At 33.6% G+C, this 17,119-nt stretch overlaps 1 protein-coding gene across 2 annotated transcripts in view; it reads right to left on the reverse strand.

Annotated features, from left to right (window-relative positions):
• Window positions 1-17,119, reverse strand: part of LOC107917884 (nuclear-pore anchor) — a 30,648-nt gene that overhangs the window by 11,622 nt on the left and 1,907 nt on the right. For both annotated transcript variants that reach the window (XM_016847268.2, XM_016847267.2), the window contains exons 7-32: window positions 16,503-16,592; window positions 16,287-16,364; window positions 15,932-16,041; window positions 15,176-15,296; window positions 14,998-15,090; window positions 11,998-12,046; window positions 11,619-11,722; window positions 11,461-11,529; window positions 10,566-10,703; window positions 10,339-10,443; window positions 9,817-9,930; window positions 9,633-9,711; window positions 8,554-8,597; window positions 7,457-7,530; window positions 6,228-6,330; window positions 5,945-6,079; window positions 5,717-5,815; window positions 5,340-5,381; window positions 5,184-5,237; window positions 4,833-5,012; window positions 4,650-4,697; window positions 3,735-3,782; window positions 2,223-2,303; window positions 2,073-2,147; window positions 1,790-1,974; window positions 1,603-1,705 (exon numbers count right to left, since the gene is read on the reverse strand). In XM_016847268.2, coding sequence (XP_016702757.2) covers window positions 1,603-1,705; window positions 1,790-1,974; window positions 2,073-2,147; window positions 2,223-2,303; window positions 3,735-3,782; window positions 4,650-4,697; window positions 4,833-5,012; window positions 5,184-5,237; window positions 5,340-5,381; window positions 5,717-5,815; window positions 5,945-6,079; window positions 6,228-6,330; window positions 7,457-7,530; window positions 8,554-8,597; window positions 9,633-9,711; window positions 9,817-9,930; window positions 10,339-10,443; window positions 10,566-10,703; window positions 11,461-11,529; window positions 11,619-11,722; window positions 11,998-12,046; window positions 14,998-15,090; window positions 15,176-15,296; window positions 15,932-16,041; window positions 16,287-16,364; window positions 16,503-16,592 — 2,421 coding nt within the window. The remainder of the gene's footprint in view (window positions 1-1,602; window positions 1,706-1,789; window positions 1,975-2,072; window positions 2,148-2,222; window positions 2,304-3,734; window positions 3,783-4,649; window positions 4,698-4,832; window positions 5,013-5,183; window positions 5,238-5,339; window positions 5,382-5,716; window positions 5,816-5,944; window positions 6,080-6,227; window positions 6,331-7,456; window positions 7,531-8,553; window positions 8,598-9,632; window positions 9,712-9,816; window positions 9,931-10,338; window positions 10,444-10,565; window positions 10,704-11,460; window positions 11,530-11,618; window positions 11,723-11,997; window positions 12,047-14,997; window positions 15,091-15,175; window positions 15,297-15,931; window positions 16,042-16,286; window positions 16,365-16,502; window positions 16,593-17,119) is intronic.

Below are 17,119 nucleotides of genomic sequence, written 5' to 3' on the forward strand. Positions count from 1 at the left end.
AGCACCACCAAAACAATTATAGCTGTAAATGAATTAAGCATTTGGTGAACTATTCAAGAGCAAGCTCAGCTCAAGTTCTGTTTACAGTGGTTTAGTAGGTCAAACAAATGACTTCAAACAAGATTTCAAGTTTCATTTAATAAACAAGCTGTATAACATAGGTGCATTCAGCTCTTTCTTTTTCATGAGCAAGATCATTTAATATTTGTGAACAAGTCTAATGAACTAAATTATAGTTTGTTCTCACTCTCTTTATGTTGACTACCATAAATATCTTTTAACAAGACTTGCTCGCTAGTTAATATTACATCATTTAGAAATACACTTAAAGATATGTCAAAACTTTGATGATGTTTAAAATATTATTACTGTTGATAGCTTTAATGTGCCTAAAAGTGGAAAACATAAACATGTTAAAGAGTTGGGGAAGAAAAATTTGCTGTTTTAGTTTTGTACTAAAAACCAAAATTATTACAAGACGAGGAGAAATAGTTCTCATAAATGCTTTTTGGGCTATCTCCTAATGCTATCAGTTATAGATATCAGCAAGATTAGGACAATGCCATTGAACTTCAAGATGGCCATTTTTATAGGTCTTAGTGGATTTTTTATCTTGAAGTTATCAATTTAGCCAAGTGGAGCCTAAGCCAATCTTTATGGCTTGGAGTGAAGCTCGATAATAGCTGGTGTTCAGCTTGGAGCTCAATTAAGTTAGCCTAGAACTGGCAAAATGGCAGTACAGCCGACACAACACAGATCGTATTGCTATATAGTAGCAGATCATGCTCAGGATGGTACTTAATATAGTGCCAGGCTGAGTCAAAAACGTTTGGCTCATAGCTGGAACAGCAGAGCCCATGATGAGCACAGGCTAGCACGTGGCACAGTCCAGCACAACCCAACCCTTACATCTTTTTATTAGATCAACACCCATCACATCTTCAATATTTTTTTGGTTGACTAATGGGAAATAGCTCCATCTGTTTTTCCTTTCCCTCTTTTCATATGATATACTCATAATTCCTTTTTTCATATCTTCTATGTCAGTAAACTTCACTTCTCAAAATTCAGAATTTCCTCTTCCTATGAATGTGGGAATTTTAGGCTGAGACACGTAACATGCGACTATTTTTTTTTTCTTTAAAAAATTTAACTCTTTTTTAATAATTATGAAACTAAAAAGTAGATGCATTAGAGAAAATAATATTTTTTTTAAAAAAAGAATATTCAGCCCTAAGTACAAGGCCAGGCTTGGCACATCCCACAATATAGTGTGCCATCAGCAATATTGGGCTTAAGGTCTATAAACATCTGGGCCTTGCCAATCACATTCCTATTATTGGAGTGACAAAATTGACCAATAACAAGCTTTGGTACTAAGACGGCCTGGCCCATCTATGCTACCACCTCTAACTTAGCCAACTCAACCAAGAGAACAACTATTAGACTTCAATATGAGGCCACTTATTACTTGGCTCATTAATAATTAGATGTGGCAAAGCTAGAGCAAAGGAAAACTGGGCATGGCTCAATACTTACATATTCATTGATTAACAAAGTAGATATTGATTATCTAGCCAACTTTGTGTGCAGTGAGCAAACCTGTCTTTCATAATTGGCTTGAGCTGCACGCCACTTTTCATGTTCATTCTCTAGGTTTTCTTTCATAGAAGAAATTTGAATCTCCAATGCCATAATTTGAGAACTATATGCAAAGCACAGAATGTCAGAAATCAATCATAGATGGTTAAAATAAGTCCCCATGTAACATAGAGCAGAAAAATTCGACCTTTTGACTGCAGTTTCCTCTTTTAAACTTGTAATTTCTGCTAATACAGACGAGAGAGCCTCTTCCTTTCCTGCAGTTGCAGAGGCTACTTCCTCTGATTTCAAAGAAGATTCATTCTCAAGTTCAGAAACCCTCTCTCTAAGTGAAACAAGCTCCGCTTCTAAAGATTTCTTCAACTTTTCCGCCTGACAAATTAATTGAAAAGAAAGATTTAACATATAGAGCAGATCAGACAACCAATTACAACAAGTTCACCAGCCAAAAGTTAAAACACAGCAAATACCTCAATCTTGAAATTTTCATGTGCCAGTTCCATTTGCTTCAATGCATCTTCATTTGCCTGTGCTATGTTCTTATACTGCAAAGCAACATGGCATATTATGACATAATTTCTACCACAAATTAAAATCTAATTTACTCAAATTTAGAAAACCTGTAGCATGTGATCCCTGTTAACTTTTGCTTCCTCCTTTAGTTTCTCTATCTCTTCCTTTGTCATTGGCAGTTCTGTCTCCTGCAGACGTTTAGCCAAACCAGGGAAACAAATTATAGAACCAAAATCAACACAATATTCAATTAATCAGTAGAAAATTCAGGAAAACATCCAGAAATACAAATCAGAAAAGACTTTCATATGAAAAAAAAAGGAATTTCAACAGAGAACCCAGAGAGGCAATTTAAGTTGTTTCTTCTTAGCAACCAATAAAAAATATTTACCATGAAACAGTAACTGATGTAGTCTAGCAAATAAACATGATGCGCTGTTCCAGATTTATCAATGAAGTCTAGATTCCATGAATATAGTGAATTTAGAGAGGTAATTTCAGATGTTTCTCAGCAACCAAAAAATATATTCTATAGAACTGTGAAACAATAATTGACTAAGTCAAGCAAATAAACAAGATGCAACGTTCCAGATTTTGTCAATGAAGTCTAAATTCCATGAATTAATTCACCCCAACTTTCAATTGCCGTTGCTTGGTATTAGTTCTTCAAGTTTCAGGCTGCATCAGATATGACTCGCCTTCAGTGTTTTCCATCTCAAGTTTTGTTCAACATACTTGGTCTTACAACACAGGATAAACATGGCAAAACCGGAAGTATGCAGTTCCATATAAAGAACTTCGTCTCTACAATACGGAAGCTCAAACTAAATGAGCCAGATTTTAAACCCAAAATGACTATGCTACTTCTAATAAATATTTTAAAAGTTATATTGGACATGAGTAGGCACGGGCATATTTGTCAGAAATGGAAAGTCCTCCATATTGTTTTGATTTAAGACAATCTTGATAAGAAACTGTAAACACCACTTGACTCTCGCTTTACCAAGAAAAAGGATCTGCATTCGTGTTGGCTCCTAGGAGCTATCCAAAGTAGCATGCACAAAGAGACCCAAACTATTCTTTCCTTTCCTTTCCTTTCCTTTTCTTGTTCTTTTTTTTTTTTTTTTTTGAGTAAAAAAGCCTTCATGAAAGTAATAACATTAACCATTCTGTTCTGTCCTTTAAATGGTACACAGGATGTTAGTTTCAAGGGTTGCCCTACAATAGCTGTACTTCCTTTCCGTTTGTTCTCAGTTCTTTTTCCCAGACAACCAAGAGTCAGACTATCATTTCCTCTTTTTCCTTTCTTTTTTTTTTATTTTTTTTTTATTTTGAGGAAAATGACGCCTTCATGGAAGTGTTAATATAACCATTCTGTCCTTTAAATGGTACACTGGATGTTAGTTTGAAGGGCTGTCCTAAAATAGCTCTACATCCTTTCCATTTGTTGTCAATTTCTTTTTTTACTGGACAACCAAAACTTGTTACTTCTAACAATTCAAATGCCAGAGTATCCATCCAAAATGTAACAAGCAGTAAGCAGTGGAAATGGAACATAACACATACTTCAGCAAGAGCATCATTAAAGACAACCAAACCAATAAATGAAAAAAGCTAACCTCGTTTGTTGAAAAAGCGGATGGTGTACCACCATCTAGTGCCAAAATCTGCATCAGAGTACCAACAAATAGTCAGCAAGAAATCCAAATCAGACCTGAAGTAAAATACTAAACAAACAAAATTATAAAAATGTAGCGGGGAAAGGAAAAGTAGACAGCAGGAGGATGGAGCAAAAGCAGTCAAAAACAAAAGTAACCATTTAGACCAATATCCAAATCTTGTATATTAACAAATCAAATTAACAATATGATGAGAGATCAAGATTATATTGCACATGAGATGGAAGAAATGGTGATCTTATATATTTCCTAATTCATAAAATGATTCCAAAAAGAGTTCCACCCACATACAGATGCAGTGCCAAAGTAGACAACTCAACGGTTACACCGACAAGCTATAAACAACTTTCCCTAAATTAATTTCCTAATTACACTCATAAAAGCAAAGCATTTTTTGCAATTTTTCAAAGCCCTGCAGAAACCCAATGTTGATATTGAGTTTACATCCATTTAATTCCTCACGAGCAACAAATAATACTTTTCTTTCAATTATTTAAAAGACATATTGGCAAAGAAAATGATGATTTTAATAGCAGTCCGCATATATCTTAGAATAAAAACCAAAAGCGCTTCAAGACCCAAGTTTGATCTCAAACATAAAATTGAAATCCAGCTTAGCAGGCGATAATGATATGAACAGAAAGATTCTACCCAACATTTTAAACAGGTGGAATAGCAATTTCAGGAATTAGTAATAGCAAAGTGTTTGGAGGCCAAAAACAACACTATTGATGGAGAAACCTCTAAATACACAGTAGAAAGAACATAAAAGATATAGTGCACTTCAATGAGATAGAGATTAGCATCTAAAGTGGAAATAGTGCTTCGTAAACAGAGGAGTATAGTCAACACTACCTTAGCATCAGAAGATTTAAGATTTTTCTCCAGATCAGCGAGTCTGGCCTGATAAAATATTGTAATAGAAAAATCAGACCAGAAACTCAACTAAAGGGGAGGGGGGGGAATGACTGTAAAGCACATATAACTCCAAGAGTGAAGAAGAACAAGCAGAGCTAAGAGTTAGACAAATGATATTACCTCAGAAGTGGTAGCCCTCGCCTCAGCAGCAGCATGAGCATGCAAAGCATTAGCCAGTTCTTTTCCCATTTCTTCAACTTGTTTCATAGCATTTTTCAGAGTCTGCTCACGGTCAGATATGAGAGTACGAACATTATCCCTCTCTTCTTGCACCTGCTTCTTAGCTTCAGCCCATTCTTTCTGCAAAATTTGGTCAGGCCAAGAAGTTGGTCATGAAAACAAACATGTCAGCATTTCTTGAGAAAGTACAAAATTTTTCAATAATCAGCTAAAGATATATGACCAATCATCAGGTGATACATCTGCGACCTAACTTCTACAAGGTATATTCAATAATGCAAAATAAATCACCTCTATTTTTTTAACATACTCCTCTTGCTTTCTTCTCTCCAAAGCTCTTGTTTCCTAAAACACAATTAGAAAGGTGATCAAACCAACATACATGTCAAATACGTACAGATGAGGGAACAGATGTATTCTCGTAACAAAATAATTAAACCTTGTTACCTCACGAACTTCCTCTGCACTCTGTATGGTATCCAAACTAGCCTGCATATAATAACATTAGAATTTTTACTGGTACCAACCAAATGTGAAAGAAAAGAAAGTTTGGGTTGTTTCTTCTGTTTCTTGACTTTCACTTTTGGAAACAAAAAAAAAACTGTGTTTCAATAGAAAAGGCAAACAATCAAGGGGAAAATTTTTTATCTGACTTCTGCATAGAACAATTATGTCAAAATTAGTATTTCACTTGTCATTTGTTCATTCTTAATCAATTATGTTGTTTTTCATCATTTGCTTTAGCTTTATAGCAATTTTTAAAGAAGTGAAATCCATTTTAAAAGCAACAAGGAAACAAATCCCAAATCAATCACACTATAAACCTGCAGACGATAAACTCTCTCTGACAAGCTGCGAACTTCATCACATGCTCTCTTTTCAGCATTTGCTAACATCTCTTTTTCTTGCTTCAATATAGACACCTATTTGAGAACAGAAAGTATAAATAGCAACATTTACAACAGTCAGAACAACAAAGTTTGCCAAACACAAAATATAAACAGCAACATCAGCAAGTCATATAATGACAAGGTTGCCAACAAAATAGTTACCTCCATTGTCAATTTCCGAGAACACTCCTCAGCAGCATTTAAAGATTCAGAACTTTCACGTAGCTTCTTTTGGTAGTCAATAATCAACTGCGAGAACTCCACATTTCTTGCCAGAACACCATTGATTTTATCCCTCTATGATGTTCCAAATGCAATAAAGAAACAGAACATCACACTAACATGTAAATGACCATAAACTAAAGATGTAATAAAACAGAATCACAAACAGTAGATAACATGCTTCATAAAATGAGAAAATAAAGAGTATGCTAAAACTAATCACCTCATGCTCAGCTTCTTTCATGACACTCTCAAGTTTCTCTCTAGCAAAATTAGATTCAAGAGCCAACTTGTCACGCTCTGACCGTAAAGATATGATCTCGCCCCTGTTAATCAAAGACAAGACAAAAGTTAACAATAAGATGTTTCAACACGTAAGAACAAAAAGAAAATAGAAAAGGTGACTTTTAGGATTATATTCACATCAAAGGTATGCAATGACCCAAATAATCCAACACTGAATTCTGCTGCAAGAATTCACAGCAATTTTGTAACACTAAAATAATGCAAAAGTATGGAAGTTGCCATAGACTAGAAGCTACTAAGCTTAAATGGAAGTTGCCATAGACTAGAAGCTACTAAGCTTAAATCAAAAGAATGTATTTAGTTGATACACTTAAACAAGATAAATAGCTTTAAACTGGTGAATTTAAACTGGTCATTGTATGACGAATAATCTTCAGAAACTGCAAGGATTTTAAATAAATTTTATGTAGGTTCTTTGTATTTTAAATAGCTTCTAAAGGAGGCTTCAGCTGCTGGTTAGTTGCCATAAAAGCTGTTGATTTAGTACAGTAAAGCATTTCACTGCTCTAATAAAGTAGCAAACAAAAACTGTCTGTAACAATAAGGAAATGAATATCAACAGACTATTAAAATTAAAAGAAAATGAATTGTTCACTTCTTTGAACTAGTACACACAAGTTTCGTAACGCAAGTGAAACAATTATGCAAAGACTACATGGCTATAGAACATACATACTGATCCCCTGCTTAAAGAGAGCAACAAATAACAAAGAAATAAAGAGACCAATTGACATATGATGGCCAGGATGTCAGGATTTGTGGCTATTCCTATCAGGATATGTGAGGAAGCAGGAAAATTTAGATACAACAAATAGAAAAGACAAATAAAAGTAAGATACGGCAGGAAAATTTTGATACACCTAGGGTTATCTAGAAATCAAGTCTAAGGTTGATTGCATCAGACAATCACAAAATAATAATGCTGGAAATTCTCTGCTATATAGTAAACTATATCTCAATAGGAAGAGTATATTAATTCAAATAGTCTTAGGATCCTAATCCTAAACGAAATAGGAACTCCTACCAACACTAGTTTGACCGTATGATATATGGATCTAGTTTATAGATAAACTCCACAAAAGATTCTATTTTAAAGTTCAGAACAAAAACCATAAATTAGTCTTGAAAAATATAACAAGAACATACCTGGCCTTAGCTAGATCCTCTTCAAGACACCTTAAACGTTCAGTGGCTTTTTCTTGTGCTTTCTTACTAGCTTCCTGTTTTATAAATTATGATACAAAATGTCAGCTCAAATATAACAGAAACTAAATGAACAAGGCATATTCACCCCCCAAGGAAGCATGGACAGAGACACCAGTATGACACAACAAATGTAATGACACATTTGTTACAAATTGGGATACAACATTACAAGGATATGCAGATTAAAAAACGGAAAAGACAAAATTAAAAATCCCCATGTTCGTATTTAGAATTTTATTATTCAAAAATAAAAATAATCAGATCTATTTTAAAATGTACATGAAATTTACTTTTAGCAGTATTTTGTCATGTATCAAGGCAATTTTATAGTTGTATTGGATTATGAATTAATTTCACCCAATGATCTTACACTCAAAAGTTGTTACCTAATAAATGGTAAGACCAGCCAATCAAAAACCCATTTCACCAAACCCATGAAAATTACCAAATTCCATCCACTTTATAAGCATTGTCTTCATAGGCTGAAATTTCTAGTCACCCACCCAACCACCCATCCTCTCTCTTTGTGAATCCTCAGCCTATCCTTTTTCTCATCTATTTCCTCTCCCAAAAATATCACCCTGGATTCCCCCCACCCAAAACAATTTCTGTCCCCTTAATCCTCAGCTTTGATTTGTCTGAAAGCCCAAATTTCCTTTTGTTAGTTTGTATTTCCTGGTTAGATCTCTGGTCGGACCAGATTAGGGCCAGGTCAGATTCAGGCGTGACCTGTGTATCGCATCAGCACAGTATATGGTTGCCCAAGCCGGCCCAACTTGCAATATGGGCCTCAAACTATTCCCAAACCCACCCATGTTTATAAATGACTAATCCAACTAGTTTAGGCACACCCATATTGTTTTAAAACTTTAAAAGTGTATATAATATTTAATAATTCTATATATTTTTATTAACATTTTAAACATGGACAACTTAAAATATTTTTTAATGTTCACATTATGGTATTATGTATTTCATGTTCATGTAATATAAATTACAAAAATATAAAAACAAATACAATGGTATAAGATTGATACCTGGGAACCTTCAAGAAGAAGCAAGAGATCCCTCCTTCCAGTATCTGAAATAATTGATTTAATTCTAAATATTAATTTATAAAAAAAATGAAAAAGGGAAGCATTTGCCTAAAGAAAAGTAGTGCAAATCAAAAAGAACGCAAAACAGAAATAAAACAAAAACTGAAAATTATATCATTAGGGATTTGCTTGGTACGAAAGATGGAAAAGAGTGAGGATAGAAAATTTGTCAACCTAATGGTTAAGCTACAAAGTTAGAAAGTCATTATGAATCTTGACCGTTTGATTAACAAATTTTCTAACTGCCCTCTATTCCATCCTCCATACCAAGCAAAGCTTAAGATCATCATGCAAACAGAAATTTCAAAAAGAAGGAAACCAAGAGAAAAAGAAATTCTAATATGTATATAAATATACAAAATATGATAAAAACTAAGAAACCGCAAATGCTAAATAATAGACAAGTCAGGCTACTAAAAATGCAAGCAATCTGACACATTAGGTTATAATATAAGCAATCAAGTTTGCCCACAAAAAAGCACGTGCTTCCTTCAATTTTATTATTTCCCCACTGCTACAAGCCTAGCAATCAATTTAGGATAGTTACATGTTTAATCTATGGAATAGAAAAATAAATAAAACCACTGATGACCTGGCATTATTGGAGGTTATATTCTAGATTTAAATAAATGTAAATGTACCTTGTACAGATAGTCCTATAATATAACCCTAAAATGGCAGAAGATGAAAATTTTACAGCAGATTGCCATGTTAACTACCACAATGAGTTATACCCACAGAAGTTACCACAAACAAGTTCAAAGTCCCAAGTGTATAAATTGCCACACACCCCTTCTACAAGAGAATGCATTACCAAGGTTTTTTTATAACTTTTGGTGAAGAAAAGATGAAAACTAACTACAATGGTTACCGAAACATGCCACTTATGTCTAATTACAGCAACACCCAAATTCAATTACTTAGTGGCTTTCCAAACACACCCCTAAAATGCGAGCTCCTGATCAAATGGTTGCCCGGCTATAGAAAAGAAAATATTACAAGATGGACAGAAACAAAACCTGGAGTGGCTTCTGCTGCAGGGGAATAAGACAGATGAAGCTTATGTTCCTCCTCATATAACTTTTTGTACATTGCAACCTATACATTACAGAAAAGATGGGAAAACAAGGATTAACTAAGGAAAAACTGGATGCAAACTCAAGAAAAAAAGGATCAGAAAATAATAGGCCATAAAACACTCACAGAGGTATGCAGTGATTCAATCATCCGCCCTTGCTCTTCAGCTCTTTGTAACACTACAGCAACTTTCGATGCCGCTTCATCAGTTTGTTTTTTCAGCTCCAACTCCAGTTTTTCCTGCAGTACCATATATTCAACCACACCTACTTGTCAAATAGTGCTTTTTATGTCTGTGAACCAAAGATGGAGAATCACTTTGGCTTTTCAGGGTTTTGGTATTCATGTAATTTTGGGTTCTAAATATGGCTTGTAAGTACAAAGATATTCAAGGTTTTGCTTAGGTTCTGGGTGATGGATATTTTTACTTTGAAACATTTGAGTATAGTTATTTTTCTATATCAATTCCTTCTTTCTCATTTCTCCCTAAATACTCTCTTTCTATACCTGTTTCCTTGCTTCACTCTAATTTCTTTTGTCTGTTTCTGATGTTCCCTATAAATTTCCATATTATCACTCTTTTCCCTACTTGTGTATTTCCACTAAACAAATCGATATTTCTACAGAATGATATGAAATTCTAGTTACCTTGAACTCCATCTCTTTACTTTCGATCTGATCAGAAAGATCATGCACAAGGCTCCTAAGTTGGACATTCTGCTCGACTAAGCCAGTTATATCCTTGAATGTCAACTATTAAACAAACGAACATATGTGAGATAAAGATCATTATATTGGAGGGTAAGAAAAGAGAGAAAGATATTCTAAAAAAAGGAGAAGTGAAATTCTAGCTAGAGTTTCAAGTTAATATTCACTTCTGATATAACTTTGTCAGCATTAGGCTCCAGACTCATATCAGCAGCAGCAACAGTTGCATCACCACCTGCAAAATCTTGCCCAAGAGACCCACAACGTAGTTGTATGTCACGGCACTCCTTAAGAAGAACCGTCACCTACAGCATTGTGATCCAGTTAGAATAGGTTAAGCGGATCGATGTTGGCATCCCTAGACCCTTCTCGACACAACTAAATGTCACATAAAATATATCGCATCTTTCATCATAGACATAATCCCAAACCAACTTCGTGCTTTGATTAGATAACAAAGTAGCACCCAATTTTAGACCCAAAGAATTCTGTCTACATCAGAGACATCCAAGACTGAATACATACATCAAGAATGTATAAAAGTTTACAACACATCAAGTACATTATCATCCTGAAAATATATGGCCATTGTTTCAATCACTGGAACATAGTTTTTTTTATTAAAAAAAAAAAGATTAGAAGTAAAGATTGGGAACAAAAGATCAAGAAAGAAAAGAACAGAAAACAGAGGAAAACTAGAAGTAGTGGAAGGGCAGAGAAAAAAGTCAGGAGATAAAAGAGAGTAAAAAAAAACAGGGAGAAACCTATTATGTGCCTAACGGCAATGGAATAAGAGACTTGAATCCCCTATTTGAAAGTACAAGATATGGTCCTCCAAAGGACCATACCAGATAGGGGAAAATAAAAAGAGAGAATTAAAAAAAGGATGATTAGTTGTCAACTAAGCATAAAAAAAGGCCACTTTTCCCTTAAAGGGGAGGGAAAAAGAATATGAAAATGAGAGAATAAATCCTCATAGTTTATAATGTATATAATTTCCATCTCAAATGCTAAAAACAAATTTAACTGCGGCTTAAGCATCAAAATAAGGGCATCAGTTACCTGCTTTTGAAGATCAGCAATCTCCTTTTGAGCCAAGGAATTGTCTCGTTCATGCCTCCTCAAATCAACCTGAACAAATCCGCACACCATCCATAAAAAGACGAAAACAGCAACAAATTAAGGCATGTATTTCCTTTGAAGGGAAAATTTTCACATACCTTCAATTCCTGTATTGCTTTCTCTAGATTTGTGCGATCTGATGTGAAATTCTGCAATTTTTGGTTGATCACAGTGTATGCCTCAAGCAATCTCTCATGCTCAGCTGCACAAAAATCAAGCGTCAAGATCTAGAACCTGATGGACATCATCCAATAATATCCAAGCTTTGATCAAGTAACTCAATTCCTCTATGAAAAAGAGACTTTAAAACTTTTATCATAGATAGGATGTTGCCAATACTTTCAGTCATTTGAAGACATACCAGATGCCCCCTTCAAATAGCACCAGACATTACAAGCAAGAAGTCCATTGAAGGACCAAGAAAAGTTCATCTATGAACTCACAAGTACTAATCATCAACCAAGAATAGCACTGTACCTCTTTCATCCATAATGACTACTGCTTTCTCTTCTATTTCGCGTAGCACCTGTAAAAACACCACAAAAAAAGTTCATAGATTTCTATTCAAAAGAAATTTGAAGCAAAATGAAAAAGAGAACACCCAAAAGTAAAAGCTTATCCATCTCCAAAAAATTTCCAAACAAATAAATAAACATCTCACATCCTTAAAAAAGTGGAAGAGCAACTGTGTGGGAGGATAACTCAAGCCTAGCTAACATAACTGACTAAGACGAGGCATCTTTTTGAAGATTGATTTATCACAATAAAGCCACACCAAGACCACCATCACAATCAATAGAGAACCTTGCATGACCTTTTAGATTTACTAATGGCTAGGCTTAAGAATGAAACTAAATAAGGAGAAAATTAAAGTCCTTTCTTGATGCAGTACTAAGAAATTTGCTATCGGTGGTGGATTTGACGAACAACCGCCACACACCACAAACTTGAATGCAAGTTAAGCCGAAAGAAATGGCTAAAAAACTAAAGCAAGAAAGTTACTGTTTGTAAAGCTCATATCGAAGGTGACTGCAATATAATGAAAATAAAGCAAGCTAAAAGTTTGAATTTCAAAATATGGGAAAGAAAAGATTAGGAAGAAACTTAAGTTGGCTGATCAAACAGTGGAATCAAAATTTTCATTCACTAAAACCAAAATAACAGGTCACTTAGGAGAAGACATCGAACTTAAACAACCTTCATACATACTACTGTCGGCTCAAAAAGTCACTTCTGTTAGAGATCAATGGGAGTGAACTAGACATTAACCTTTAAGATGATCAACAGTAAGAATGACCTAACAGTTAGGATGGGTGGTCAAGGAGCCACCATACCTGCCAAGCCAAGCGGAGGGAGTCGTGACAAGGGAAAGAAGGCAACAAATTATGCAGAACAACAAGTTCTGGTTCCAATATTTTTCAAGCCAGGAGAAAGTGAAAATCAGTGGTTTAACTATGGTAGAATAGAAGATGACTCATGCTTGACCACAAAAACAAGTGGAACTTGCCTGATTTGTAGAAGTCATAGGTTAACAAAAAACTTATTATGATTATGATAAAAATAAGGGCTCTCAAATTTATACATGAAATTTGACTCAACGTGCAATGTAATACACAAACTTTAATTTGATACAATAATACACATGAAACTTTGATTTGGATTCAATCATACACACGAAAATTTGATTTTGATTTTGATTCAATAAATTTTTATTTGAATTCAATTATACACATAAAAATTTGATTTTGGGGTCTGTCTATTTGGTGAAAAAAATTTTACAGAAAACGATTTCTGAAAGATGTATTGATTTTCTGAAAAACTGATATTTTTCAATGTTTGGATGTAAAATATTTTCTGTTGTTTGGTAAATTTTCCTAAAATCATTTTCCAAAAGTTATTTTGAGTGAAACATATACAATATTAACAAGAATTTTTTTTTATATAATTGATCTATAGAAAAGTTCGATTATTAATTAATAAAATTAATAAACATTGATTTGATATGATATTTTCTATAATAATATAAAAAAATATTTAATTAGTAGGTATAAATTTTGTAGCATAACTAAAATAATCAAATGCATAAATTGAACAAAATTACTATAATCATACAGTTCACAGAAATATAATCCAACAACAATGTCCAAGTGCATACTACAGCTATATCGAAATTGTCCACAAGCACAATTTGTTCAATATACGAACAACATTAAAACAACAAAGTTAATCTTGGGTAAAACTTTGAAGCCAAATTTTATATATAAATTACATAATAAGGTAAATATTATATAATTAAAAGAAAATTGAATTTACCTTTAAAATTTGGATTCACAGCAAATCTCAATCCAATTTATAAATTAAAATTTTGATTTATTTTGCAAGTTCTTTTTTTCAAATTCGATTAGCAAATTTAATAGAAAGGTTATTTGTTTGATTTGTTATCATAAATTTAATTCAAGGTCAACTCATCAAAACTCAACACTGAGAAAATCTGCAATCATTTTTATTTTTTGTTCAATAAATAAAAAGGAAATATGATGAATTAATTGTAAAAAGGCAAGGAAAAGACTTAACAAAAAAAAAAACCAGGCTGTCTAAAAGCACGAGGAGCTTTTGTAAAATGTTTTACCCTTACGTAAAGGGTAAAACATTTTACCAAGAAACAAGGCGAATTTGGGTTGACCTGTAAAACTTTTTACATTGACTAAATTTATTATCCGGAAACAAACAAAGACCCTTGATTCAATTGTACACAGAGAAAAGGTAAATGCATCCATTTATTTTCAAGTTGAATAAATATAACTATTTCTAAATGCATTACATAAATGTAAAATGGTTCCACACAATATTGGGGTTAGTCATGTATAGAATTGCACAAAAATCGAAATTCATGTATCACATTTCACATTGGTCCAATGTTCATGCATAGTTTTGAGACTTAACCCTAAAAATAATGAGGGGAACGCTGTTTACCAGCTCTAAGAGAGTCAAAAGTTTATCTAAGAGTATTGAAAAGTATAGAATGGGAAATTGGAGATGATGACTCTTTAACAACTCATTTAGCAAAGTGCATGACCAAGTTAATACTGGTGGCAGAGTAAAATGTCACTTGAAAATCACAATGCACTCAAAAGCTGCCTGCAGGCCTTCTGTTCTTTCTTGTCATCAAAGAATCAAGGTGGATACTGTTTCTAAACAAGTTCATCAACTTCAACCATGCAGCAAGATGCCAATGAAAATCTATTTACAAAGGAAGTTTAGAGCATACATCAGTATAGGAGATTTTTAGGTCAAGTGGGGCTAAAGCCACAAGTATTGGATTGTTGAGGAGTTAAAACCCTTCTAAAAATAGTAGAGATGGCAAAACCCTTTTAAAGGAATATCATTGTATACCAAAGCATCACCACGCAAAAAAGGATACAGCAAAAAAAGCAGAGTATCTTCAAAAAAACCCATAAAAGGTAAGGTACACAATACCCGTTGCAATATTGATTCAGATTCCTTCCTTCCCAATTGCTCATGTCGAAGAGCATCAACAGCCTCTTGATATTTTGCATACATTTTAGCCAGCTAGAGACCCAAAGAAAGACAAAATAAATAAAAATCAAAATAAAAGAAATAAAAGAGTGAAAAATTAAATATACAAGAAGCTCACGCTCCAGCCATCACGGAGAAGAGAAGCAGCAAGTGCCGTTCCAGAAACCCCAACTGGGATCTTTGGGACAAGCGCATGATTATCCTCAACCATGTTATTAGCATCATATGAACTAATCCATCTGAAGTTTAAGAGTACATTTGAATCAAGTAAACAACTGATATCAAATAAATTAAGAACAAGAATCATTAATTTAAGCCAAAAAGGCAACCATAAATTGAAGTGAATTCCAGCATCAGGTTGTATGTTCAAACAAATTACCATTTAGGCTAACAAACATCACAACAGTCTTCAGTAGTTCATTTACAAACCCTGATAAAGAATAATATTTTATTCTGATTTAATTATTTATATTTGTCCATAATTGCACTCAGAAACCATAATCTCAAGCAAATTCCAGCAACTGGCTGTATGGTTCAAACAAAATTACCATTGAGGCTAACAAACTTAGCAGCAGTCTTCCTTAGTTCATTCTTAAAACCCTGATAAATAGCTAATATTTATTCTGTTATATTAAATATATTTCTCTCCATTATTGCAGTCAAAAACCACGATTTACCCAATATTCATAACTTGAAGTAAATTCCTACCTTGCTCTCAAAAAAAATCCAACCATCTATGACCTCAATTTCCATACTCATGCAGTAGTAACTAGGAGTATTCACTGATTTAATGAAGTACACATGCATTGATACATCAATGCTCCTTAAAGTCTTCTTTTCACTGAAAAATAATAACAATAAAAAAAAAACATACGCTTCTGATGTAAAATTGCCAAGTGGAAGTAGATTCATCTCATTCGCTTTCCTACCAGCTTCGATTTCAGCTTTGCACTTCTCAAGATCGTCTTTCAGATCCGCCATCTCCTATAAGTGTCAATACAGAAAAGGAATTTAGAACCAAGTGGGACAAAAAGTTTGATTTCCAAAGAAACCAAGTATTTCCTCTCAGACGAAAGGAAAACATTGATGGCTAAATACCGGTTCATGAGCAAAAAGCCATAAATATGCATCGGAAATAGCGAAGAGAAGATATTTTTATGGATCAAGAAAAAGATTGTTGCTTAAGACAGATATATAAATCACCAGAATACAACAAAAAAGTACCATACCTTTTCAACCTGTTTCTTGGCAGATGCTTCCTTCTCAAGCCTATCTTTGTAATCATCTTGAACTTGACCAAGGTGCATCTGTTTTGCAATAACAATAAACAATAAACTAACAAAAAGAACAACACAATCCTATATATGAAAATTTATATACTAAATTCACTAAAATCTTCAATCCTATATATGAAAATTTATATACTAAATTCACTAAAATCTTACTTCTAAAGCTTTTATAGCTCCCTCAAGCTCCCCAGCCTTTTTGGACCATTCCTCTGAACTTTCCTTATATAACTCAACAAGCTTATTTGCCTACAGAGCATTGTAACATAAGAATAAGCAAATTAGTGCCAATAGAGACTACAAAAGAGAAAACGTTATAGACATATCCTTATAATATTTATAAAGCAAAATACATAGTGAGCAATCATCCTGTCCTTTACAAAAATCAAAGAATAAGAGAGCAAAAAGAAATAAAACTCTAAAGAAAGATTAACCAGCTGAAGTCATTTAATTGACTTGACTATAGTTAAAATAGAACTTGACTTATTAAAAACCTCATAATAACATATGAATTGCACCAAAGGTTGAACTCATAATTAAACAGCTGAAAGGATAGGTAAGCATTATCTCATATGGGAGTCATCCCCATGAATTGCTAACAGCTGATTACCCAAAACAGCTTTAACTTCCCTTCTAGACCAATTACATACAATAAAACTGGAATCCAGTAGCAGCTACTGGTACCTTGGCCATAGGGCCACACTCTAAACAGAATGAAACTAGAAAAGTTTATGCACTAGTAAATAACTATCTTACCAAAATCTAAGTTCATAACC

Source organism: Gossypium hirsutum, chromosome A01 (genome assembly GCF_007990345.1).
Source record: "Gossypium hirsutum isolate 1008001.06 chromosome A01, Gossypium_hirsutum_v2.1, whole genome shotgun sequence".
NCBI lineage: Eukaryota > Viridiplantae > Streptophyta > Magnoliopsida > Malvales > Malvaceae > Gossypium > Gossypium hirsutum.